The sequence below is a fragment of the Giraffa tippelskirchi genome, chromosome 1 (genome assembly GCF_054371585.1).
Source record: "Giraffa tippelskirchi isolate mGirTip1 chromosome 1, T2T-mGirTip1v1.2.pri, whole genome shotgun sequence".
In the NCBI taxonomy this organism is placed as follows: domain Eukaryota; kingdom Metazoa; phylum Chordata; class Mammalia; order Artiodactyla; family Giraffidae; genus Giraffa; species Giraffa tippelskirchi.
In genome coordinates this window covers 66,259,527-66,286,649 of record NC_137275.1, presented here as the reverse complement: position 1 = coordinate 66,286,649, position 27,123 = coordinate 66,259,527, and the positions used below count along the sequence as shown (strand labels likewise).

The following is a 27,123-nucleotide window of genomic DNA, read 5'->3' as shown; positions in this document are numbered from 1 at the left end:
GAAAGCTGAGTTGAGTAATTTGGTTGTAAGTTGATGGGAAAATAATTTTCTTATGAAACCGCTCTTCAGATTTCTGATTTTTAATATGTAATATATTAAGCCATTTAAAATTTCTTTATTTGGCCTTTTCTTTAGTTAAGCTCAAATCTCCGTCATGTGAGAGTATTTGAAATGGACATAGATGATGAATGGGAGCTCGATGAGTCTTCGGATGAAGAGGAGGAGGCTGGTAACAAGCCTGTAAAAATAAAGGAGGAGGTGTTGTCTGAGTCAGAAGCAGAGACCCAGCAAGCTGGTGCTGCTGCTTCAGCTCCAGAGATGGTTATTAAAGTAGAAAAACTAGACCCCGAGCTCGACTCATGATCTGGCTTGCCATTATTTTATATGTTCTCATGTCAGGAAGGACATAGATGATGATCAAAGATGTGTTGGACCACTTAATTTTCTTTACAAAATAAACAGTAAATTTTCTTTGAGTTTTTTATTCTGCGTCTTCTCTTAATGGTATAACCACTGTGAGAGGCTTTCTCCTTTTACCGAGATTTCTTTTTAATACTCGGTGCAGAACTAGTGTTAAAGAAAATATAAATTGAATGTGAAGAAAAAGTTTAGTCTTTTCTGTCAAAAGGTAGTATCAGGAATCATCCCTATATCAGGAAGAAGTTACCTTAATCATTCATCACTGGAAGTTTTGCTGCATTTAGTACTTTTAAACTGCAGGCAATATTTGTGTTTTTCTATCTTCCCTTTCTAGTTCATTTTAGAGCTCCAGAATGCTTTCGAAATTACATTTGTTTTTTTTTTAATTAATTTATTTTTTATTGAAGAATAATTGCTTTACAGAATTTTGTTGTTTTCTGTCAAACCTCAACATGAATCATCCATAGGTATGCAAATATCCCCTCCCTTTTGAACTTCCCTCCCATCTCCCTCCCCATCCCACCCCTCTAGGTTGATACAGAGCCCCTGTTTGAGTTTCCTGAGCCATACAGCAAATTCCCGTTGGCTATCTATTTTACATATGGTAATGTAAGTTTCCATGTTACTCTTTCCATTCATCTCACCCTCTCCTCCTCTCTCCCCATCTCCATAAGTCTATTCTCTCTATCTGTTTCTCCCTTGTTGCCCTGTGAATAAATTCTTCAGTACCATTTTTCTAGATCCCATATATATGCATTAGAATGTGATATTTATCTTTCTCTTTCTGACTCACTTCACTCTGTATGATAGGATCTAGGTTCATCCACCTCATTAGAACTGACTCAAATGTGTTCCTTTTTATGGCTGAGTAATATTCCATTGTGTATATATACCACAATTTCTTTATTCATTCATCTGTCAATGGACATCTAGGTTGCTTCCATGTTCTAGCTATTGTAAATAGTGCTGCATGAACAATAGGATACATGTGTCTTCTTCAATTTTGGTTTTGGATAGAGATGGTGTATTTGGAAAGGTGATTTTTAGTATAAAAGTGGTGACACAGTGTTTCAGAGGAGTGTTGGTAGCAGAGGCCCTATTGGAGTAGATATGAAATAGATGTGAAGTGAGGAAGTGGAGACCACAGAAGTAGGCAAGTCTTGAAGAATTTTGCTGCAAGAGAGGAGAGAAAAGAGGCCAGAGACATCGGAGGCTTTTTTTAAAAAGATGGATGCTCTGAAGGCATATTTATATTACCAGAGGAGTGATCCACAAGAGAGACATTGACCATTCTAGAGGAAGGGGGAAATACGTGAAAGTGAAACCCTCGAGGAGGCAAAGGGCCAAGACCCAACAGCCAGAGGAATGGTCAGCCTCGTGTTGGAGCATGATGTTCCTTCCACGCTCATGGGAATGTGTGGGGACAGATGCTCGTGGCTGATGGAACTGTGGGTACGACAGTTTTCCCCAAGAGATACTGTCTCAGCAGAGAGAGATGAGGAGAGGAGATGTGTGAAATCCTTGACCTCGCAGGGAAAGTGAATTCACTGAGGAAGTGTTAGCATTAAAGGTCCTCTGGAGATTTGTAGCATAAATTAATAATGAACCCAATTAATGGAATCATTTTCTCCTGCTGCTCAGATGTTGGGTGAATTAGGTGGAACATTGGCTTTAATCTGGATTGGGGTTTTGTCAAACCACTGCAACAAGAAAGGGATGAGGGGCTTAGAGAGGGTAGTAACACTGTGACAGGGTCAGTGGGTTAGAAGGTGGAGGATTGTGGGATTTTAGATTCAGAGGGATGGAAAGATGGATGTGGTTTGCAGTGAGTGTTACAGAGGACAAGGGAACTGGGGCCATGGTGGCTGCTGTTAGGGAAGGAGAAAATCACTGGGGCTCGGTAGATCAAGAATTGAATGCCTGGTGCTTTTGGATGACTCATCCATGTGGCTGTTCATGTAACAAAAATGACAGCAACCAGGATGGAGAAAGTTACCCCAAGTAGGGTGCTGGGATCACCAGTGCAGGAGGAGGAGGAGCTGACAGCTCTTGGAAAAGCTGCCTGTTCTTAGGGCTTTGAGAGGCCCAGGGGAGGATCTGTGACTTAGGTCACTTAGGAAGTTGGGAGGAAGCAGGGAATTGGACCCAGGCGGACTGAGGCAATGCTGGGCTCCCAAGCCCCACACTGACCTCTGGAGAGATTGAAGCAGAGTCCAGGGTTATAGAGGACTCAGTGAAGAATAAAATTACAAAGCCAGCTTGTGAGCACAGCAGTGTCTTCCAGTCCTGTATCAGCTATAGGTTGGCACTGCCTCCATCTGGGAGATATGATTAAAGGCCATGATGGAGGGGGAGGGCCTTGAAGTTGACTTGGCAACTCTCCTTGCTGGCTCTGTGAAACAGGTGTTTGTTCCCCTGCCTGGTCCTGTCTTAGCACAGTGCTGGTCACAGAGATAATCCTGTGGGGTGAGGAGGCGGCCCAATCCGATGGCCTGGGAGAGTCGACCGGAGTGAGCCCTGCTCAGAGGCCCAGGGCAAGACCAGGGATGGGCAGGCACTGAAGCACCCGTCTTTCCCCCAGCGTGGGGTGCATTTCAGGGTCTCTCTGGTGCTGGGTGCTCTCCTGGGTCATCTGAAGCATTACCTGCAGGGGAGCTACCCTGTTTAGGGGCTCCAGCTGTTTGAAAAACCAGGCAGTTCCCAGGCCCCCAGGTGGCCCATGGACCTCTGCATCTACCAAAGTGTACACAAAAATCCCGAGTGCTCGGGACCAGATGTTCCGGGGCCAGGCCAGACCTGAGGCTGGTTGTAATCAGAGGGTCTCTACCTACACCTGCTTCCGCCCATCCCCCTCCTCCTGATCTGTGTGCCTTGGGTTTTTCAAGGTTCTCCTGTACAGAAGCCTGTCATGGAAGAGAAAGTAGCGTGGGAGAGGCTTTATATATATTATCTCATATGGTTCTCTGAACAGCTCTGCAACAAAGGAATTGCTCTCCTTGGTTCACAGAAAAGAAAAATGTTCAGAGAGGTTCCATGTATCCCAATTACGCAGCTAGTCAATGTAACAGCCAGGATGCAAAACCCCAGGTAGCAATAATTGCTACAACTGAGTACTTAGTAAGAGCCAGGTGCCATTCCAAGCACATTGCACAAATAACTCATTTAAGCCTCAGCCCAGTCCTACAATGTAAGTGCTATTATTAGCATCATCTCTATTTCACAGATGGAGGAACTGAGGCACAGGAAATGTTTTCTTGTTCACAAGAATCACACAGGCTGCAGGGGCAGGATGGGGATGCCTGGTGTAGCACCCTTGCTGTTAACTGTGACACGTGCTGCCTCTCTGGGGTCTGTGTTGTTCCACAACCCCACCCTCCCTCCCGTGTCTTGGCTGCCTTGCCCCTAACCATGCTCTGGCCCACAGTCTTCCTGCAGTGGTGCAGCCGCCATGATGTTGGTATGGCACCACTGACAGTGATGCCAAGGCTTCATTCTCAGAGCTCCATCCTTCATAATCACCATCAGCTCTGTGAGGAAACAGGCTGTGAGGGGAAGCAGTGCTGCTTTTCCTGCAGACTTGGGAATATGTGGGGGGACCCTAAATCCTGCCCCCCAAGGTCAGTGTAGTTTCCTCCAAGACAGCACTGCCCACACCTGTGACCATGGCCTCTCGCTTTGCCTCTTCAGCAGGCTCTTGTGTGTGTGTGTGTGTGTGTTTAGGACTCAGGGACGGAGCCGTGCTCTCCCCAGAAAGATGACAGCAGGGAAGCTACCTGTATCTGTGCTGTGGACGTTCTCTGTCTCATTCCCAATGCAACAAGATATTTTGCATTTTGTTGGTCTACAGACTTCCAGTGGGTAAAGGCTTCCACAGAAGATGGGAAGCAGGTAAGAAGCAGAGATGATCTTCTGAATAAGTACATGGGCTAGGCAGGGGGTGAATCTGCAGTTTGCAGCAGAGAAATCATTCAAAGCACCAAGCACCACGGGATGCTTGGTGGTGAACACTGAGAGAGACTATGTGACTCTATGGAATACAGACCAGAAAACACACTTGGCCTGTTAGTTGTGGGCTAGGATCAATGATAACGCAGTGTTGAGAAAATAAGTTCTGTCTTATGTTTTTCCACAAAATAGCTCAGAGTGTGACATGTCAATTATCCCATTTACTTGTCCAACATGTAAAAGGGTCTTGAGGTGACAGTCTTGGGAGGGAACAGGAACTGTAATAATGTAGTTTCCATTTCAGAAACAGAAGTTGGAGCAACAGATTTGCAAATCGGGTCAGCAACGAGGTGAAAGTGTGAGCCTTAGATCTCCCGAATGTCTAACCCAGTACTTTCATTGCCCTTAGTTCCAGAATTAGTTAGTATAAGGGTCTGTTTATGTTTAATGCAAGACTAATTTACAGCTAGTCTTGCTGTAACACTAGGTGTGTTTGCTGCACACTAGGTGTGTGACACATGCCACGTGGTCCAGCACATTTCCGGCAGCTGGAGGGACGGCTGATGTGGTTTGCTGCCAGAATGTGGTGAAGATGACAGTATACAAAATCACTGGTAAAGGAAATGAAGTCATGTTTTATGGGTTGAAGCAGAACAGAGAGGAGTGGTTTGGCTCTAAGGGGAGAAGGGTGCAAAATGTGCCCCCCTAGTTGTCGGTCCCAGAGTCCAGTTCAAATGCTTTTCCAAAGCTGCCTTTTACTCCTCCAGCCCTCCCCATCCCAGTCCCAGGCTAGCTGTCCTCTCTGCCTCGAATCCTCACCATACCCATTGTGTTTCCTGAGCACTAAGCCCAGGAGAGGATCTGGACTAATCAATACACTGTGGGTATGAACTTGTCCAGCTGCCCCCGCCCAAGAAAAAGGGAGCATTTTTAATTTCCCTTTGTACCAAGGAGGATGGAGAAGCCCAGAGAGGTTAGGTAATTTGCCTTAAGTCACACAGCTGGTGAGGGAGGGGTCAGTCGAGTTTCCTATCACACACAATACATCTCTGACATCAATCACTTCCTCCCTTTCTCATGAACACAAACCTTCACTTCTGGCAGGCGAACTCCTCCAGGGCAGGGAGCCCTGCTGCCTAGTGGTAAATCCTCACTAAAGATCTGTGCCCTACTGGAAGCCCCACCCTTGAAATTGATGGAGTCCAGCACTTTGCATCCTATATGGGAAGCCACAGCGCCCCCTAGTGCCTGCGAAGTCTTAACTTTAGCGCCAAGCTGGCCAGCACCGAAGGTTCCCAGCGCTCTGGGCCAGGGCAGCAGAGCTGAGCCACCCAAGGTAGGAGGCGCTGCTCTCCACGGCTGCCCCATGCGGATTTCTGAGCCTGCCCTGTGGGAATCCCTCACCCCAGGAAACTCGGGCACCACATGGCCTTTCTGACTGCCTGGTTCGCCAGGCAGCATTCTGCCAGGCCCAGTGGCCTAGGAAGAACATTCTAGAGAGGAAGATGTGTGGGAGGGTCCCCATCAGGAGACGGGGTTCCAGAGGTCGACGTGGCCTACAAGTTGGAGGATGGCCGAAAGGCCCTGCAGAGGGCAGCAGTTTGCTTGTCTATGCTGTTCATGCTGCGCTGGTTTCCTGACACATGGGTACAACACAGGCCTCATGCTCTGAAGGGCCCAGGCTCAGTTTAATGCTCTGTGGAACTAACCACATGAGAAGAAGCAAAGGCTGTTTAGTCTGAGCTTTCCTGAGCAAGGGAGGCAGTCTTGCCTTTGGGCAGAGACTAGAGAGCAGGCTGAAGGGCTGGGAATGCTTTAGAGTGAAGAAGAGGGAAGGCTGCAGGCTTAACCTGACTGGAGGCGGTGGGCCCCGGGAGGCCGAAGGAGGCCTAATAGAAGCAGGACATCCTATGTGGCTGGTTGCTGCTGCTAAGTCGCTTCAGTCGTGTCCGACTCTGTGCGACCCCACAGACGGCAGCCCATTAGGCTCCGCCATTCCTGGGATTCTCCAGGCAAGAACACTGGAGTGGGTTGCCGTTTCCTTCTCCAATGCATGAAAGGGAAAAGTGAAATTGAAGTCGCTCAGTCGTGTCCGACTCTTAGTGACCCCATGGACTGTAGCCTACCAGGCTCCTCCGTCCATGGGATTTTCCAGGCAAGAGTACTGGAGTGGGGTGCCATTGCCTTTTCCGATGTGGCTGGATAGGAGTGTGTATTTGGCTTTATCTGGTTGGTCCTGAGTTGGAAGCAGGAACAGAAAGTAGGAAAGCTGTCAGTTACTTTAGTTCAGTTGCTCAGTCATATCCGACTCTTTGCGACCCCATGGACTGCAGCACAGCAGGCCTCCCTGTCCATCACCAACTCCCAGAGTTTACCCAAACTCATGTCCATTGAGTCGGTGATGCCATCCAACCATCTCATCCTCTGTTGTCCCCTTCTCCTCTTGCCTTCAATCTTTCCCAGCATCAGGATCTATTCCAATAAGTCAGTTCTTTGCATCAGGTGGCCAAAGTATTGGAGTTTCAGCTTCAGCATCAGTCTTTTCAATGAACACTCAGGACTGATTTCCTTTAGGATGGACTGGTTTGATCTCCTTGGAGTCCAAGGGACTCTCAAGAGTCTTCTCCAACACCACAGTTCAAAAGCATCAATTCTTCGGCACTCAGCTTTCTTTATAGTCCCATTCTCAGATCCATACATGACTACTGGAAAAACCATAGCCTTGACAAAGTAATGTCTCTGCTTGTTAAAATGCTTTCTAGGTTGGTCATAGCTTTTCTTCCAAGGAGCAAGCATCTTTTAATTTCATGGCTGCAGTCACCATCTGCAGTGATTTTGGAGCCCCCAAAATAAAGTCTGTCACCGTTTCCACTGTTTCCCCATCTATTTGCCATGAAGTGACGGTTACTGATCATTGGCTATTGAGGCCGATTGTTGCAAGAAGATTCTTTAGCTTCCTGGATTGCCACTGTTGAGGTGGCCGTCTCCCTTCCTGCATGAATGGCTTATATAAAGCAGATGGTTTTCTGAGCTGGTTATCATAGATGAGTTGGTTTTCTGGGCAGGCTGCTGTAGGCTGCAGGTCAGAGTTCTATTTCATGCATGGTCTGGCCGTTGACTGTATATTCAGTTTCTCACTCTGCTGTCACTGTCTTGAAATTCTTGACAAAAGACCCTGTGTTTTCATTCCATACTATGACCTGTAAATGATGTAGCCATTCCTGTATTCTTTGGCCTCGACCAACGAAGCTTTCATGATCTAGTTGCAGTTTTCAAACTTTTTCTTAGAATTCAGGTTTGTGCTGTTTGCAAGGACTGAGGGCCTGCTGGTGAAGCTAAGGTACAAACACCCTGGAGAATGTCTGCCTATTGATGAGTCTGTTTCATGTCTGTTTCATTCGCAAGCCTGCAGATCATCTGCTGTGTTTTTTTCCATCTTGGTATGGCAGGGGTCTTCTGGGCAGTGAGGATAGTAGTGAGCCTGGAGTGAAACAAACATCTAACTTGGGTCACAGCTCACTAATTTAGATCCTGTTCATTTTAAATAGAAAAGGTTTGATCAATGTTTGATGAAAAGATTTGCTAAGCAAATGCACTGTGCAAAAAGTTTGCAGGGAGGAGGGCAATATTTAATCTGTCTAGAGCAAAATTTTCAAGGACCTAATCAGGACTGTATTATGCAAAACCAACGAATTACCTTATAAGCATAAAATCTAATTTCAATGCATTCTTTGCTGTTCATTTGTTGGAGGAGGTTACTGAGAGGTCGTGACCACCAATTGACCTGTGAGGGGACCCTGGCAATCAGAGGCTCTTCACCCCATCCCCTGTCCTTGGAGTCTACATTCTTCCCACTGTTCCCACACTAGGAGCTTTCTCAAGAATGCAACCTTGAGATAATGTGCTGTTGAGACCATTTGAACCCATTTAAGGTCTCTACATAAATTTTAAGGCCAATGGGCAAATGTGGAGATCTGGGGCCACCCCAGACAAGCCTCATTTGTTAACTTCCTTTGCTTGTTAAACTTGCCACCTACCAATCTAGAGAAGCTTTCTCTTTCTTAGTCTCTCCTTGTCCCCTCTAACCTATTGGGCACAGTTTCTGATTTCACGTGGGAGAAGATCCTGAGCTTGTTATCATGAAAGTGACTCTGAATCCTCCTGCCTCTAGACATGGCCTCACGAAGGCATCCTGAAACACTGAAAAGCAGGACAGTGAAATCCTTCTGCAGGGATTTGCTAATTTAGGCTTACTGCAAAAAAAGCACATCTTTTTCAGGTCCCTGCACCCAAGTGCTGAGGCGTTTCTATACCTCTGTTACCCTCACTGCTCCCCGTTTCAGGTTTCCTGAGGACACCAACCCCACATGGGTTTCCCTACAGTGCTTAGTCCTTCCCTCCTTCCTCAGGACGAGTCTTTCTGCCATTGTCTCTCCTTCCTGCACAAAGACTGCCTTCTCCAAGTGGTCCCTTCCTTCTGCCCCTCCCCTACCTAGTCCCACCGAAAAGCTCTGGAGGTAGACAGAGCAGCTCCCAGGCCATACTCTGCCACTTAGTAATGGTGAGAACTTAACCAGGCTCCTTAACTACTCGGAGGCTCATCTTCTTTATCTGTGAAATGGGGACACTGATCCTAGCCTCACTGGGTCCTGGTGAGGGCCAAAGGGATAATGTTCATGGAAAGGGATGAACTAGTGCTGGCCCAGCCCACACTCAGTAAACTCAGCCTGTGGTAGTTAATTCCAGATGGCAATGCCATTCACCTCATTGCTTTGGTTGCATTTGTCTTTCTGGTGAAGGAAAATTTCCCCATTTATGTGTCACCTCAGACATCAGCTCTGGTTTCAGTGCCCTCAAACTCAAAGGATGGAGACTTTTCTCCTCTGAGGGCACTCAAGAGAAGATGCCATGGGGGCTGGTGGCAGCTGCCAAGGAGGCCTGTCTTAACCTTTTGGGAAGACAGTACTATGGGCTAGAGCACAGGAGTGGCCTCTCAGATGGCCATTTGCAAGGGGACGGGCTTGTTTGCACACACAGTTTTGAAGGGTTGTTTTAGGAGGAGTCCCTTTGCTCTGCAATCACTCATTTGAAGGAGAGGGGTGGGGAATGGCATTGATTCGTAACCAGAGGCGTGGGCACTGCTGCCTCCCTCTCTCCTGGGTTCCTCCTGGCTTTGCCTTCTGACACTTTGGGTTTGAAAACTGCTGCATTTGGCTGGTACCTGCATGGTGACTCATAGGGCAATGCAATCATTTGCAAATACCTGGTGCTTACCTTCATTCTCAGTGGCTAGAGGCACATAGTAAATGCTCACTAAAATGACTTACCTGGCCACATGCCCCACTGCCCTGGTTACTTGGTGACCTTCATTTACCCACCAGGCCTTCAATACTTTACGGTCTTCACGAAAGTCTCTGGGAGGCCTGAGGAACACCTGAATTATGGATCAGAAAACAAGACTGAGATGCACTTTTTTTTGATTGAACAAAACACAAGATCTTTGTTCCAGGGGTTTTTCAAAGTACCAGGCTTCTTATAATTAAAGAGGGAGAGGTGGGACCACAGAAAACACAAAACAAGAAGAGGTTTTTGACCGGCCCCAGCAGCCCTGCAGCTGTTGCCGCTGGCATCCCATACTCCCTCACCACCATCCCCAGTATCTCTTCACTTAATTCCTGGGTTTGTACCTTCTTCTTTCTCAGCCAAATCCACATTTTGGGGGATCACATTTTCTAGAAGCTTCCTGAGAGTGGGTACACAGGAATAAACTTTCTAAAATGTCTTATCTCTGAAACTGTCTTTGCTCTGTTCCGACAGTTTGATGGTTTGGTTGAGTGCACACTTCAAGGTTAGAAATGGTTCCCGTCACAGTTTTGAAGGCATTGCCACCTTGTCCCTTAGCTCTCCTCGCTGCCAGTGACCCGTCCATCATGTGTGATGACCTGCTTGTTGGTCTTATTTCAATTTTCTCCCCTGGGTGCATTTGTACCCTCCCTTTTCCCCCAGGATGCTGAGATTTCATGATAATGTGTTTAGGTGGGACGATTTTTACTCATTTATTGAGCTGTTAATGGACTTTCATCTGGAAAGTCATGCCCATCATTTACAAATAATAATAAAGTATGCAGTACTCTCTGCAGTTAGTTCAGTATGGCTGATGGGTTCTCAGAATGCTTTCATTGTTGTTGTTATTTAACTCTTTATACCTTTAGTGGCAATTCAGGCATGATTTGACAAAACCAGAAAAAATGAAGCAATACCTGTTTACTATTCAGTTCAGGAGAGGTGTTCACGTCACCGATGAACAAGTGTACGCCCCATATCAATGTTAGTGGGTATTTTTGTCTGTGTTAAAGAGTGAGACAAAAGTCAGGCCACAAAGCTGTTGGACCTCACAGGTAGATAGATAATAGTGACGTGTTGTAAAAGGTAGTAAAATGTGGTAAAGTAATTAGGAAGTAATTGACTTTGAGTATTCATTACATTTGCTTTTTTAATGTAATGTAAATTCATTACAGTTTACTTAATTGTAAGTTTATATAACTGTGAATAGTGGCTTTGCTTAGCAAGCAGCTTCAGAAATTCCTGTAAATTTAAAAAAATGCTCTCTCAAGTCAGAACGAGACAGTTACAGTTCACCACTAGAACTTAATGTCCTTCAGTTTGGGGACTTTAAAAAAAGTTTCTTAATTTTTTTTTTTTTTGCTCTTCATTTTCTCTGTTCTCTTTCTCTGGAATTCATATGGACTGATTCTCATATTTTTTATCTTTCTCTCATTAGTTTTAAAAATCTTATTGACTTTTGTGTTATTTTTTGAAAGATTTCTTTCCTCAACTTTGTCTTCTAATCTTCTAATTATTTTTTATTTTTTCTATCATATTTTAATTTCCAAGAGCTCTTTCCTATTCCTTGATTGTTATTATTATTTTTTTCCTCCACCTCCTCCTTCATATAGAGCTGTGATATCTTCCCAATGTCTCTGAAGATATATGTGAACATCAGGTATGTATGTGTGTGTGTGTTTAGTTTTTATTTCCATGCATTGTCTTTAGCTTGACTTTGGACACACAGAATTCAAGATGCCCTTGATTTATACAAGTGTGATTGTTGGCTCTCTGGGAGTGTTCAGAAGAATGGACTAAATTGTAACATAAATTCAGACATTGGCCTGGGTGTGATGATGTCATCTAAGGACAGAGCAGAGAGCGGTCTTGGTAGTGCTCAACTTAACACCCTGCTTATTGCCTGGGCACCCTGATCTCCCTATTCTGTGCTGTTATTCCCCACCTCTAAGGAACCCATCACCTTTGCCCATGATGATATATTGAATCCATGGCTGACTTCCCTCTCCACTGAGAACAAGGGCTTCTGCTGTTCTGTTCTCTGATGAATATGGTAGATGCTCAATAAACTTCCTGGCATATAGCGGGTGCTCAAAATACAGTTATTGACTAATTGAATGAATGGCTATTTTCCCAATTTCCCTAGGAAGGCCTGAGAGTGTATCATTTCCTTCTTACTTCTGTTGCCATTTGATTCTCAGTGAATCTTAAAGCTGATTAGGACAGAAGTGGAGGCAGTATGTGGACTGTGAGTTTCCACCTAACCTTGGGAACCTTCCACCCTTGCCCCCAGGCTGAGGGGCAGAGGAAGAAATGGCTCCTCTAAGCCTGGTTCCTCTGCCCAGCACCTTGAGCCATACTCCGGTTTCTGGCCCTTCTAAGGCAGGTGGGGAGGAGGAGCCCAGGGAAGCGTCCAGAAATGGTTTGCGTTTCTTGGTAGTTATAGGGGCAGGAGGACCAAGACTTAGGCACCAGATTGATTTTTTTTTTTAATCTGAAGAAAGGTGCTTTTCTGTCTCTCCCATCTTTAAGTTCTGCTGCAGCCAGCACAGCAGGTAGGGATCGAAAGTGGTTGACCCACAGTTTGGGAATAGAAACTAGAGACAGAATTGAAGTTTTAAAGATGGGACTGGGGGACTCAAGACCTCTTGGATCAAGATTGGGAATAGAAACTAGAGACAGAATTGAAGTTTTAAAGATGGGACTGGGGGACTCAAGACCTCTTGGATCAAGAACCCTGTTCCTCAGAGCCACATCACTTTTATTTAGTGTCTTGGCAAACAGAAAGTATCTGTTGTGTTACCATAAAATCAGCCTCCTGTGTCCCCGGTCACATCTCCCATTTTATTGATTACTTTGAACTATCTTTGCTAGTTTCTTGTACAAGGGGTATCACCCAGCTGGAGGTCATAGACCCGCATATGCCTTGGGAGAATGTCTTGGTGTGTGTACAAGCAGCATTCTGAACTTGCACTGACCTGGTGTTCCAAGGTCCACACTATGTTTTTCCTCAGCTTAGCAGGGCATGACGACCCCAACTAATCAACTTGATGTACTTTTGTTTAGATTATATCATATTGCTATACTTTTCTTTTGTTCTTTTCCCATGGTAATTTCCTCATGGCTTAGCCAGAGCAATAGGCGACTGATTATTAACCCCTGCAAACTTCTCTGCCTCTGGCTAGGTTTTCAAACCCAACCCAGTCTAACAAGGGCACTGTAAGAAGAGTTGAAAAGAAAATTTCTAGGGGCTTTCTAGGTGGTCCCGTGGTTAAGACTGCATGCTTCCAGTGCAAGGGGTGTATGGGTTCAATCCCTGATTGGAGAACTAAGATCTCACATGCCACATGGCAAGGCCAAAAATAAATAATATAATAATAATATAATATAATATATGTGAAGTGTGTGTTAGTCGCTCAGTCATGTCTGACTCTTTGCAACCCCATTGACTGTAGCCTGCCAGGCTCCTCTGTCCATGGGATTCTCCAGGCAAGAATACTGGAGTGGGTAGCCATTCCCTTCTCTAGGGGATCTTCCCTACCCAGGGATCTAAGCCATGTCTTCTACACTGCATGTGGATTGTTTACCTCTGAGCCACCAGGGAGGCCCATATAATCTATATTATTATATAATAAATATATATAAATATAAAGAAAGCTTCCATTTTGGTGCTTTGTTGGTAAAGCTGGGCTTTCCTGTCCCCTTTTCTCCCCTGATCTGGACTCTGCATCACCTTTCTCCTGTGCATTGCCAGCTGCTCTGGAACTGCTGTTGTCTCCTTTGCTGAGGGGATAGTTTCCACCCCGAGCGCTCGGCCCCCTTAGCGACAAGTCCTTCAGGCTGAGCCATGCCAAGATAGGAACATGGGTAACCTCGTTTCCAGCTGGCTTCTCCACCACCTGTCTTCACAGAGCTGCCATTTTCAGAAGCTATAACTTTGTGCCCCTCATGCTTTTAATGGAAATCCTAAAGGCTGTGAAAACCAAAAATTGTTTGCTATTTATTTTGGTAACTAGCTTGGCATCAAAATGTGACATGAATTTGGTGGCAAAACCTCACCTGAATGGAGGCTATTAATAACTCCACTGAGTGTGAAGATTCGTATATTTTGGTGCAGAAATATGACTATGTCTGATTTTGCCATACTAAGTTCTTATGTTTAATTGTGTGCTGTCCTGGATCCCCTGGGTGTATCTCAGATTGTGCCATACCAAACTGCATGAACATTCTTAAATTGGAGTCTTCTGGATTTTGACCCACAGCTGACCCAGGGTTTGGATGTGGGCCATGGATCTGTGTGTGTCCTGTGATAGGAAGATGGGGAGCAATGCCTCTCAGAGTCAGACAGCCTGGCTTCAGCCAGCACATACTGGCTGCGTGGTCTTGGCAAGCCTTGTATCCTCCTGGACCCTCTGTCTCTTCCTCTGTAACATGGCGGCCATGACAGTGCTCCCACACTGGGGCAAGGTCTGCCCTGGTTGCGTCACCACCTGCATCTCCCATCACGTCCTTGCTGGTCCCTTTTCTTGGATTCATTCTGCCCCAGATGTCTCCACCTGGCTCCCACCCCGTGTTCTCTGAAGTCACCTCCCCCACGGAGGCTTCCTGACCCTGCAAATGAGACATGGTCTCTCCCTACTTCCATCCACTGCCTCTTTCTCCCACTTTGCTTCTCCACCTAGCACATGTCTCCACCTGCAGTGATATTGTGTGACTATTAGTTTGCTTGTAAATCGCCTGTCTCCCCCACTGGGAGGTAGGCTCCTCCAGGCATGATTTCTTGGCCTGTTTCATGGCCGCCCGCCCGGCAGGTCCAGCAGCCCTGCTGATGCCCAGTGAGGAGCAGAGAGGTGCCCAGAGAGAAAGGGAGTGGCTCCCCTGGATACATGCCCTCAGGGAGTGGGGTGATGATGGGTACAAGACCAGGAGGGACTCACCACCCCCTGCACTCCTGGGTGCTGCCGGTTCATCCCTGGAGTTGCTGAGTTCTCCTTTCATATTTAGAAAGGATTGGAGGAGGCAGCAGAGGCTGCATGTGTGTGGGAGTGGAGGGTTCTGAGACAGGAAAATGGAAGGCAATTTTGTTTTTTTGTCAGGACTCAAGGCGAAGCCGATTAGGTATTTACTTGAAGGCCTTTTTAGTATGGATTTCAGGAAATAACTCAGAGGGGCATTACACTCTGCCCACGCTGTGAAATCCTTGAAACCCTGGAGTTGGCCTTTGCTTTTGGCAAAGGCAATCCCCAGAAGCCTCCTGAGGTTGTAGATAAGCCGAGGGCTCTGCGGGGAAGCCAAGCCTCTGGGTGCCACGGTTGCTGGAAGAGCCATTCCCTCTGGACCTGTGTCCTCAGGTTTCCTGGTACCTGGACTGGGCAGGGTTCCCTGGGAGGGAGGCTGTGTTTCCTGAGTCCTTTTGCAGGACTTGAAGCCTCTCCAGTGATGAAGCAAAAGCAAGTCAAATGTGCTTGGTGGCAGCCTGCATGTCAGATGATTCTGAAAACAAACTGAAATAAATGCTGGACTTAACAAGAGAGCACTTGCCCGAATTTCAGGACTGTGGGGTGAGAACTGAGCTCTCTTACCCAACGGGAGGGCAGGGTTTTAGAGGAGGGTCAAAGTGTTTAGGGAACACGTGACTGAAATTGGTTAATTAGAGGTGTGATTTGAAATATTGAGCCCAAGGGTCCCAGAATGAAATATATTAAATATTAGAGATCTTCAAAACGTATACACGATGCCAACAAGCAGAATAGCCTGGCAGCCATGCACCTGCTATCCGGGTTTATAAAGTTTCACTATTTTGCCAGATTTCCAATAAAAGAACAGTGTTACAGACACAGTTGGAGTCCCCTATGTACTCATGCATTTCCTCTCTCCCTCTAAATTTGGCTGCTACTCATAGGCATGTTTTTATATTATTGATACTAATACCATCTCCTTAAATAATTCTATACTATATGTTGCTAAAGTTCTATTTATTTATAATATAAAGTTTTCATTATATAGTAATATATACTATGTACATACATACATTATAAACTATTATGCCACTGCGTACAGCTTTCTGCAACTTACCTTCTATGTTGTTCAATGTTGTGCTTTGGAGATTTGCCCATGTTGGTCCACAGAGCTGTAGTTCAGTCATTTCATGACCGATGGAATGTAGAACATTCCATCATGTTAATACATCACAAGTTATTTATCCATTCTTCTATGGATGGCCATTCTGAGGCTGTTGCAAGCCTCTGCCATTACAAACAATACTTCAGTGAACATTTTCATGCCACATTATTGTGCTCTTGCCTGAGTTTCTTCAAAATATTTATCCATGAGCGGAATTGCTAACTCAAGAGGTCTGCAAATATCCAGCCTCGTTTACTTTTGCCAGATTTGTCTCCAGTCAGTCAACACCAATCTGGCCTCCCATTAGCTGAGTAGAGGAGTTCCTGTTGCTCCACACCCTCAGCAGCTCTTCAGTGTTGCCCAAGCACTTCACCTAGAGAGGTGAGGGCTCTGGACCTTGAGCCCGCCATGAGGGCGGACAGCTGAGGACAGTCTGCCAGCAACACCCCCGGCCCCTGGAAGCTGAGGAAAGCGTCCTTCTCCTCTCAGAGGTTAACAGAGGCCACCCTCCGCCTTCCCCCAGCCCCATGGCTCACTCCAATCTTGAACTCTGTGTGGAGCTGGCTGATCTCTATGGATCGAATCACCCCAGCTCTGTGTCCTCTGCCTTCCCCTTGGGTCTGACCTGAGAGGCTGCGACAGGAGATCAGGAGATGAGAGTAAACAGAGGTCAAGGTGTTTATTCCTGCCACCCCACTTCTTTGGCCTCAGTCCCTGCTGGGCCACCTCCAGCTCATCCTACTTCCAGGGGTGCTGTTCTCTCCTCTCACCCCTCTGGGCTTTGGGTGGTACCTGTTCCCTACTGCTACTGGTCTCACTGGCTCCCTTGATCAGCCTGCTTGTTATGAACAGTAACTAAACCCTTGGAAGTGTGCCGTCTCCATCTTTCTCTGAATGATATTCTTTTTTATTTTTTTAAATAATTTGAATACTTATGAATACCATCCTCCATCAAGTTTCTCCATAAAAGGAGAAACAATGAGATGTAACCAAGTGACACAGAGAGCTGAATCCAGCCTGTGAGTGACTGAGCCACGCCCCAGCCAGGTGACCTTCCCACAAGGATTTAGATTTAAGCCCCAGCAAAGTGACCAGTGGTGTCACATCACAGACCATGATTTTACATCACAGACCCACTCGGGGGGGTCTTGCAAGTAACTGAAACTGTCAATGTTAAATCTGTGAACTCAAGTCGGGGTGGGGGGTGGGGATGGGGCTCTGCTATACCTTTCAGAGAGGGTTACTGAGAGACAAGAGGAAATAGTCTAGGAAAATGGTAAGAGAGGCCCATGGCTGATCTAGACCTTCTGGATGAACTAGGGAAATGTTCCCCTCCCTTGGCTGCTCCCCTCCCTTGGGTGCCCTACAGGTATTCTGGCAGGCAAAGCCCTTCCTGCCAAGGGAGGAAGAGGCCCTTGTACAGTCTACAACCTATGCAACAACACGCAATGGCCCTGCTGAAGTCCTCACCCAATGTCCTTACCAATAGTGGAGAAGATACAGTGGATCTTGGATTCAGACAGATCTAGGCTTAAGTCCTGTTCCAGTCCTAGTCTACTGCAGAAAGTTCTGCGGCACATACAGTGAATCACGTGAACTTTTCTTGCATTCAAGGAATATAAACGCAATGTCTACTTTGGAGAGCTGCAGTGAAGATGGAATGAAGGAAATGTCTGTAATGTGTATAGACTTCCCAGGTGGCTCACTGGTAAAGAATCCACCTTCCAACGCAGGAGACATAAGAGTCAGGGGTTCAATCCCTGGGTCGGGAAGATCCCCTGGAGAAGGAAATGGTAACCCACTCTTATATTCTTGCCTGGAAAATTCCATGGATGGAGGAGCCTTGTGAACTACAGCTCATGGGATTGTAAAGAGTCAGACATGACTGAGCGACTGAGCCCAGATTGCACACTGTAATATGTATAAAAATGTCGGGCACACAGAAGGTGCTCAGTGAATGCTATTATTCTGACTTAGCTGCTGTTATTTTTATGTGCAGTCAGTGTGGTTCTCATCTTTCCCTGTAGGTGGGATCTATAATTCTCACTGGGAGGGGCTCATGTTAGGGAAGGGGTGCTGCCATCATTTGGAGTTAGTGCTCTGAGATGATTTTCCTTTTCTGAAATCCTCCTGCTGCAATTACCCCAAAGACAGTTTTTCACTCTAAAGACCAGCCTCAACACCATCACTTTTGCTTCTTGATGTCTGGCTCCTTCCTCTAAACTGTTCTCCAACCCTCCTCTCTCACTCTTTCTCCCCTCTTTCCTCTCCCATCCTTCCCTCACTCCCTCCTCCTCCCCTCTCTCCTTTCTCTTCTGAGTGGCCTTCAAGCTGCACAGACGCAGTGCTGGGTCCAAGGGGAAAAGCAGCTTCCCGGGCTCCCTGGTCTCGCAGTAACATTTGCTCTTCTGGAAGGAAATAATCACTCGGCTCCTAAAGGGAACCTATGGCCTCCCCAGACCCATGCCCAGCCTCTGCTCTGGAGAGAGAGTTTGGCATAGGAGGGAGGGATGGTGAGGAGGTCAGGAGTGTGTCCACTGCCCCACCCTACCCCTCAATACCCAGAATACACCTTCTCCTCCCAGAGAAGTCAGGTCAGGGTTCCCAGAGAGGGCAGTGGAAAGGACCGGGACTTTGGGAGAACATGACAACCAACCAGGCCTAACCAGTCAGCATCCCCTTGACTGGGCAGCTGGTTTGGCTCCAGGTAGCATCTGGGAAGGTGAGGCCCCACAGTTTGTAATTGGTTCGAATTTGTATGATCCAGTAGATGACTTTGTTTCTTGATGAAGACTGTTTTAGAAAGATGATAGTCATGTGGCTTTACTTAGAAGAAACATCACTGTTTCCCTAAGCAGCCGTGCTTGTGGATGTGTGCATGTGTGTGTGCATGTACGTGTGTGTGCATGTGTGTGTACATGTGTGTGCATGTGTATATGTGTGTGTGTGTGTTTGAGGGTGGGGTGGGGGGAGTGACTCCCTCTAGTGGGCAGCTGTGGTAACACTGTAAACGGGAGCAGTTAGTGAGCTGTGGGTTGAGAAATGGAGAAGTGTATGGAAGGAGCTGCAAATGTTGACTTGTTTCTCCTCTTGGGATCCCCTCTGCACCTCCATGCCAACCTCCACCCCCACCCCAAATGGCTTCCCTGACAAATAGGCTCCTCTGCCCCACAAGATACTTTATTTCTTTTCATTTTTATTTTATTTTGGAGTACAGTTGATTAACAATGTTGTGTGAGTTTTGTATACAGCACAGTGATTCAGTGATTCAATGGATACATATATCCATTCTTTATCAGATTCTTTTCCCATGTAGGTTATAACAGAACATTGAGTAGAGTTCCATATGCTATTCAGTAGATTCTTGCTGACCATCTATTTTATATATAGTAGTGTGTATATGTTAACTCCAAATTTCCAATTTATCCATCCCCTACATCTTTCCCCTTTGATAATGATAAGAAGCTTTGCTTGTGCATGTTTTTAAAGTCTGTGAGTCTGTTTCTGTTTTGTAAATAAGTTCATTTGTATCATTTTTTTGATTCCACATATAAGTGATATAATATTTGTCTTTGACTTCACCTAATCCATTCATATTGCTACAAAAGGCATTATTTCATTCTTTTTTATGGCTGAATAATATTCCATTGTATATATGTACACATCTTCTTTATCCATTCATCTGTCAATGGACATTAAGGTTTCTTCCATCTCTCAGCTATTGTATGAACACTGGGATGCATGTATCTTTCTGAATTATGGTTTTCTCCAGATTTATGTCCATTAGTGGGATTGCTGGACCATATGTTAGTTCTATTTTTAGTTTTTTTTAAGAAAACTCCATACTGTTCTCCATAGCGGTTGTACCAATTTGCATTCCCACCAACTGTGTAGGAGGGTTCCCTTTTCTCCATACCCTCTCCAGCATTTATTGTTTGTAGATTTTTTTGTTGGTGGCCATTCTGAGCAGTATGAGGTGATACCTCATTGTAGTTTTGGTTTGCATTTCTCTAATAATTAGCGATGTTGAACATCTTTTCATGTACTTATTGGCCATCAGTATGTCTTCTTTGGAAAAAAAGTCTATTTATATCCTCTGCTTATATTTTGATTGGGCTGTTTGTTTTATTGATATTGAGCTGCATGAGCTATTTGCATATCTCAGAGATTAATCTCTTGTCGGTTGCTTTCTTTGCAAATATTTTCTCTCATTTTGGGAATTGTCTTTTTATTTTGTTTATGGTTTCCTTTGCTGTGCAAAAACTTTTAAGTTTAATTAGATCTCATTTGTTTATTTTTGTTTTTATATTCATTACTCTAGGAGGTGGCTCCAAGAAGATATTGCTGTGATTTATGTCAAAGAGTGTTCTGTTTATGTTTTCTTCTAAGAGTTTCATAGTATCTGATCTTCCATCTAGGTCTTTAATCCATTTTGAATTTATTTTTGTGTGTGGTGTTAAAGAATGCTTACCTGCTAATGAAGTACTTACCCACCACCAATGGCTAAGAGCAGGTCCTGAAGTTTCAGGTGTCAGCTCTGTGGGATCAGTGTTACCTGAAAGGTGAAGGGTGAAGAAGGCATAGAGAAAATGATTTAAAATGTTCCTGGAAGGTGATTCAAGCCCTCTCATTTATTCTCACTAACCCCCAAGGCCCTGGTGGTTGCAGGCAAGATAGGTCCTGGTCCAGAGCTCTGTTGGATTCCCAGCTTAGTCCAAATCACACAGCTTTGTGACCTTGGGCAACTTAAACTTTCTAAGCTTTAGGTTCACTTGGGTTCCTCATTGTGCGTGGGAAAAATAAAACTAAAACATAATCACTAGACATTGCAGCGCTGCTTACAATAGCCAACACATGAAAGCAACCTAAATATCCATCAATGGAGGACTGGATAAAGAAGATATGGTACATATATACAATGGAATATTACTCAGTCATTAAAAAGAATGAAATAATATGATTTGCAGCAATATGGGTGGACTTGGAGATTATCATACTAAGTGAAGTAAGTGAGGCAGAAAAAGACAAACATTGTATGGTATCATTTATATGAGGAAGCTAAAAAAAGCGATGAAAATGAACTTATTTATGAAACAGAAACAGACTCCGGACTTAAAGAACAAACTTCTGGTTACTGAGGGAGGGATATATTGGGAGTTTGGGATGGACACGTACACACTGCTATGTTGAAAATGGATAACCAACAAGGACTTTCTGTACAGACAAGGAACTCTGCTTAATATTCTCTAACAACCTAAATGGGAAGAGAATCTGAAAAAGAATAGATACATGTCTAACTGAATCACTTTGCTGTGCACCTGAAACCGACAAAGAATTGTTAATCAACTATACTCCAATATAAAATAAAAATTAAATAGGAATGAACAAATTGTATGCGAAAAATCACATTATCATTAGAGTTGCCATGAGGAGTGAAGGAAATAATGCAGTGAGGCAGGAGGTTACTTGGTGGGCGTCCAGAATGAATGACTTCCCCTTCCTCCTCTCTTCATCCTGCTGTTCCTCCTTTCCTTCCAGAAGGAAATGTGAGACATCACAATCATGATGTTAAGGCACTCCACTGAGTGGGTGGCTCTTTCTCCTTGGGAAATCTTGCTGCGTAGATGTGTAGGTGGTGGGTCAATATGTAGTAAGATACTAGTGGCAGCAGCTAACATGTGACAGCTGTATCCATAGAAGCTCTTGTTATGCTCCAAAAACTCTAAAAGGTCATGATATTTGTTTCCCTTTTAGAATGAGGAAACTGAAGCACACTTCCATCATGCCCATCCTCATCCAGTTATTGGATACCTGCCACATGCTGGCTTTCAATAGTTGACAAAGGGGACGATGGGAGAATACGCAAGAGAGCATGTGCCTGGCCAGCCCAGCTCCAAGTTCTTTGTACTTGCCCAAGGTGCTTCCAGCTCAAGAGTTAGTGGTTCCAACATTTGCAATCAGCAGTTATTGAATTCCTGCTTATTATTGTTGAGAAACATCAGTTCAGTTCAGTTCAGTTCAGTCGCTCAGTCGTGTCCGACTCTTTGCGACCCCATGAATTGCAGCACGCCAGGCCTCTCTGTCCATCACCAACTCCCGGAGTCTACCCAAACCCATGTCCATCGAGTCGGTGATGCCATCCAACCATCTCATCCTCTGTCGTCCTCTTCTCCTCCCGCCCTCAATCCTACCCAGCATTAGGGTCTTTTCCAATGAGTCACCCTTCGCATGAGGTGCCCAAAGTATTGGAGTTTCAGCTTCAACATCAGACCTTCCAATGAACACCCAGGATTGATCTCTTTTAGGATGGATTGATTGGATCTCCTTGCAGTCCAAGGGACTCTCAAGAGTCTTCTCCAACACCACAGTTCAAAAGCATCAATTCTTCGGCGCTCAGCTTTCTTCACCATCCAATGAGAAACATCAGTAAGTTATTAATCAAAAGATGAGATAACATAAAACTTGATTTGTGAATAAAATCAGAAGGACAGGATATATCCAGGTTGCTTTCAACCTCTGTTTTTGTTCTTTGCCAGGTTCCTCAGGGCTTTCCAGGTAAGGAATCTGCCTGCCAATACAGGAGATGCAAGAAATGTGGGGTTGATCCCTGGGTCAGGAAGATCCCCTGGAGTAAGAAATGGCAACCTGCTCCAGTATTCTTGCCTGGAAAATTCTAGATGGACAGAGAAGTCTGGTGGGCTGCAGTTCACGGGATCATAAAGAGTTGGAGACAACTGAGCAAGCATGCACGCAGGGTTCCTCAGGGTCATTGGTTTGGAATAAGCAGATACTTATCCCAACAGATTGCTTTGGAGTACTCTTTCTGGAACCCCATGGGTGTGAAACTAGCTCCATTGACATAAACATCTAGGTGTTTTGAGATCTTCCAAACACAGTGCAGCACCGTGGTTGGTGGTAAAATCTTGAACTATTATACCAAAGGACAAGACCACTGGATAGGAGGGAATCATCCCCTCCTGCCTCCTTTTGTCAAATGATTTGGTTGCCATGGTGGTGGGAGTTGGGAAGGAGATTGAGTACACATTGTCATATAGGAACTCTGAAACCTTTGTGGAAGTGTGACAGCTTCTCTTGTCACCAAGTCCACCTTGGCCTGGGACATGCCTGCCCCTGGTAGATGCAGACCCGAGTAGAAGCAGAGTGGATGCTATGTGAATGTGTGATTCGCCATTATGTGTGGTTTGACCAAATGGATTCTGTGTGCCTTTAAGTTGCTCCCCTGGTAACAAGTGCAGGAGTGGGTCCTGGCAATTGGCTAGTCTGCACTGGTGTAACCTTTTTCTTTTGATGTTTCAGTCTAATCTCTCTTGGTCCTTCCTTCCTCCTCCCAGGTCCTGTTTTTAGACTGTTGTTTCCTCTTTGATCTGTCTGGGAGTTGAGGCTTCCTTCCTTGTCCCAAAAGATCGCTGTAAGTTTTTCCCGTCGTGGCACTGTGTCTATTTCCTCATGCCCGCCAACCTCCTGCCTTATCCTTCTTGCTGCAATCAGGCAGTTATTTCTGCCCAGAGCTGGAGACAGAGTAGAGAGAGCTGATGGGCAGGATAGCTGGCTGCTGGTCAGTGGCAACAGCAGCAAGATGGTGTCGTGGGGACTCTTGAGTCCATTTTCATGCCAAAGCACATCCTTCATGCTAAACTCCAGTGTGGTTCTGCAGATGCCTGAGAAGCCAGCCCTGCCCACCCCAGTAGCTGCCTTTGACTTCATTCCTGGCTCATATTTTCAATTAATCAAGAGAAGAAAGGCAGGTTAAAAACCTTTAGGGGTGGGCTGGTTTGAGACTGGGTGGTTATATTAGTCTGTCCTATCCTCTCTCAGAGAAGTTTCATACAGGAAGGCTGCTGGCCAATAGTCACTGCTATCATCTGCAAGGTTCCTTTACTGAGCACCTTCTATGCATCCCACTGTCCTAGATATCATGGGGGATGCAGACCTGATCTATGCACTCAAAGAGAAAAAAAGTTGTGTGCGAGAATAATGGCATATATAGATCAAAGACATACACCTGAGAGCTGAAACTATAAAACTGTTAGGGAGAAACAGAGGAAAAGCTTGATGACATTGGATGTGGCAATGATTTCTCAATATGACACCAAAGGCACAGGCAAAAAAGAAAATAGAAATATTGAACTGCATCAAAATAAAAAATTTCTATGTGTCAAAGGACACAATTAGAGTGAATAGGCAACCTATGGAATGGGAGAAAATACTTGCAAATCACATATCGGATAGGGGGTTAATATCCAGAATACTCAAAGAACTCCTGCAAAGCAACAGAGGAAAAAAAAAGAAACCAAACAACCTGATAGAAAGAGTAGGCAAAGGAAACGTCTCTGATGGTGCAGTGGTTAAAATTCTGCACTTCAACTACAGAGAGCACAGGTTCAATCCCTGATTGGGGAACTAAGATCCCACATGCCTCGCAGCTCAGCTAAAAAAATTAAAAAGTAGGCAAAGGACTTAAATAAATAGTTTCCAAAGTAGATATAGAAATGGCCAATAACCACGTGAAAAGATGCTCAATATCACTAATCATTAGGGAAATGCAAACTAAAACCACCATGAGCTCCCACTTCACACCTACTGGGATGGCTACTATCAAAAAACCAGAAAATACTCTTGGCAAGGATGTGAAGAAACTGAAAAGCTTGTGCATTGCTGCTGGAAATGTCAAATGATGCAGTTGCTATGGAAAACAATTCGGTAATTCCTCCAAAAATTAAAAATAAAATTACAATGTGATCCAACTATTCCACTTTGGGTATGTAACTGAAACAAATTGACAGCAGGAATTTGAAGAGACATTTGTACACTCATGTTCATAGCAGCATAGTCACAATAGCTAAAACATGGAAGAAATCCAAGTGTTCATCCATGGGTCAGTGTTACATACACACTGTGGTATATATACACAGACCATGAAATATGATTCAGGAAGGAAATCCCAACACATGCTACAACATGAATGAACTGTGAGAAATTACATCAAGTGAAATAAGCCAGTCATAAAAGGACAGATAATGTAAGATTCCATTTATATGAAATACCTGGAGTTGTCAAATTCATAGAGACAGAAAGTAGGATGGCAGTTGCCTGGGGCTGGGAAAGGGAATGAGAAGTTATTGTTTAATGGGAACAGAGTTCCAATTTTACATCATGGAAAGAGTTCTAGAGATAGATGGTGGTGACGGTTGCACAACAATGTGAACGTACTTAATGCCATTGAAAAGTACACTTAAAAATAGCTAAGGTGATACATTAATTGATGTGTATTTTGTCACAATTAAAAAAAACAAACCTCTTAATTCTATGAAGTAGGCATGATTCTCATTTTACAGATGACGAAACTGAGGCATAAAGAAGTTAGGAGACTTTCTTAAACTTACACAGGTAATAACTGATAGATCTGGAGATTGAATCCAGTCAGCCTGCTTCCTGTAAATATCCACATGGCCCATCCTCACTTGCTTCAGGGCTCTGCTCAATGTGCCCCCACTGCCCCACCTCCACCCCCCACCCTGCATAAACAGCTGTCCCTTCTCTAATGGAATCCCATCTTTGTTTTTCTGCTTTAGTTTATCTTCCTGGCATTTACCATGACTTGAGTTATAATATACTTATATGATTAATTTTTTTTTATTGTCTGTCTCCTGGCTTCAGGATGACAGGGAGTTGCCCTTTTTGTTTACTATGCTGTTGGTGTGCCAGGCACATGGCATGTACTCAATAAATATTTGTTGAATGAATGAATCAGACATGTATTAGGTGTCTTCCATGTGCTGGGCACTGGGAATGTTAATATATCAGTGAAATCTGTTCCCTAGCCGCAGGCCTCCTGGCCTGGTGGTGAGATGGGCAAACAGGTAGATGTTCACAGTAGAAAGAAAGGAAATACCCAGCCCACCCTGGGAGGAGCCCAGGAAGGCTTCCTGGAGGAGGAACAACTCCCTGAGCTTAGTTATGAAGAATAGGTTGGGAGTGTCCAGGTGAAGAAGAGGAAGAAGGGCTTTATAGGTAGTGGGAACAGCACGTGCAGAGGCCCCAAGGCCTGAAAGATTGCTGACATTTAGGAGAACCGAGTTAGTTAGTGAATGGAAGGGAGGAAGAGATTTGAGTGCTGAGAGGATCTGCCCAGGCGGATCTTAGCTTTCTGGGGGCCCCTGTTAAGTCTGGAAAGCTTAAGTTTGGAGAGCTGTTCCTCTCTTTGTCTCCTTTCCTGTTTCCTATGTTCTAAGGGATGCCTTATAGTAAACCTAGTCCAGCTTGGTGGGACCTGGATTTCCATCAGCGATGTTTAGAATCACCATAATAGGGATTCCCTGGGAGCCTAGTGAACTAAGGTCCCGCAAGCTGTCAGTTCAGTTGCTCAGTTGTGTCTGACTCTTTGTGACCCCAAGGACTGTAGCACACCAGGCCTCCCTGTCCATCACCAACTCCCGGAGTTTACTCAAACTCATGTCCATTGAGTCGGTGATGCCATCCAACCATCTCATTCTCTGTCGTCCCCTTCTCCTCTTGCCTTCAATCTTTCCCAGCATCAGGGCCTTTTCAAATGAGTCAGCTCCTTGCATCAAGTGGCCAAAGTATTGAAGTTTCAGCTTCAGCATCAGTCCTTCCAATGAATATTCAGGACTGATTTCCTTTAGGATGGACTGGTTGGATCTCCTTGTAGTCCAAGGGACTCTCAAGAGTCTTCTCCAAGATATTGAACCACAGTTCAAAAGCATCAATTCTTCGGCACTCAGCTTTCTTTATAATCCCATTCTCACATCCATACATGACTACTGGAAATATCATAGCCTTGACTAGACAGACCTTTGTTGGCAAAGTAATGTCTCTGCTTTTTAAAATACTGTCTAGGTTGGTCATAACTTTTCTTTCAAGGAACAAACATCTTTTAATTTCATGGCTGTAGTCACCATCTGCAGTGACTTTGGAGCCTGCCCAAAGTAAAGTCTGTCACTGTTTCCATTGTTTGCCCATCTATTTGCCATGAAGTGATGGGACCAGATGCCATGATCTTAGTTGTCTGAATGTTGAATTTTAAACCAACTTTTTCCCTCTCCTGTTTTACTTTCTTCAAGAGGCTCTTTAGTTCTTCACTTTCTGCCATAAGGGTGGTGTCATCTGCATAAAAAGTCATCATAAGTACAAACCTCACTGGGAAAGGGATGGAAACTGGCCTTGTTGGAGCAGCCCTCCTTGGGGTCTGAAACTTGGCTTGCCTTAGCCATGGAATCCGCACACCCGCCCTGAGTGGCAGGTAGGGGAGTG

The 27,123-nt window shown here is 45.0% G+C and overlaps 3 protein-coding genes across 14 annotated transcripts in view; 2 read left to right on the top strand and 1 right to left on the bottom strand.

Moving 5' to 3' along the window:
* ANAPC4 (anaphase promoting complex subunit 4) overlaps positions 1–471 on the top strand; it is a 35,113-nt gene extending 34,642 nt beyond the window's left edge. For all 5 annotated transcript variants that reach the window (XM_081539406.1, XM_081539302.1, XM_081539677.1 and 2 more), the window contains one exon: positions 136–471. In XM_081539406.1, coding sequence (XP_081395532.1) covers positions 136–363 — 228 coding nt within the window. In that variant the 3' untranslated portion in view covers positions 364–471. The remainder of the gene's footprint in view (positions 1–135) is intronic.
* On the bottom strand, positions 65–16,877 carry LOC145525868 (uncharacterized). Of its 6 annotated transcripts, XM_081539790.1 has the most exons (7): positions 15,784–16,877; positions 13,768–15,212; positions 13,442–13,681; positions 10,626–10,710; positions 9,693–9,799; positions 8,403–8,565; positions 6,629–7,846 (listed from the first exon to the last, which is right to left on the bottom strand). In XM_081539790.1, exons 3-6 carry the CDS (start codon positions 13,555–13,557, stop codon positions 8,427–8,429), a joined length of 447 nt encoding a protein of 148 aa, XP_081395916.1. In that variant the 5' UTR covers positions 13,558–13,681; positions 13,768–15,212; positions 15,784–16,877; the 3' UTR covers positions 6,629–7,846; positions 8,403–8,426. The 6 variants fall into 6 exon arrangements, 4 of the variants coding, with proteins under 4 accessions (XP_081396014.1, XP_081396111.1, XP_081396212.1 ...); XM_081539888.1 differs by lacking the exons at positions 8,403–8,565; positions 13,768–15,212 and having other exon boundaries at positions 4,981–7,846; positions 15,784–16,876; XM_081540086.1 differs by lacking the exons at positions 8,403–8,565; positions 13,768–15,212 and having other exon boundaries at positions 6,033–7,896; positions 15,784–16,876.
* Positions 16,878–16,983: 106 nt separating this feature from the next.
* Positions 16,984–27,123, top strand: part of SLC34A2 (solute carrier family 34 member 2) — a 194,937-nt gene continuing 184,797 nt past the window's right edge. The window contains exons 1-2 of one of the 3 annotated variants that reach the window (XM_081538154.1): positions 16,984–17,107; positions 22,137–22,257. The gene's annotated coding sequence lies outside the window, so the exon portion shown is untranslated. The remainder of the gene's footprint in view (positions 17,108–22,136; positions 22,258–27,123) is intronic. The other 2 variants (XM_081538098.1, XM_081538369.1) reach the window with 2 other exon arrangements.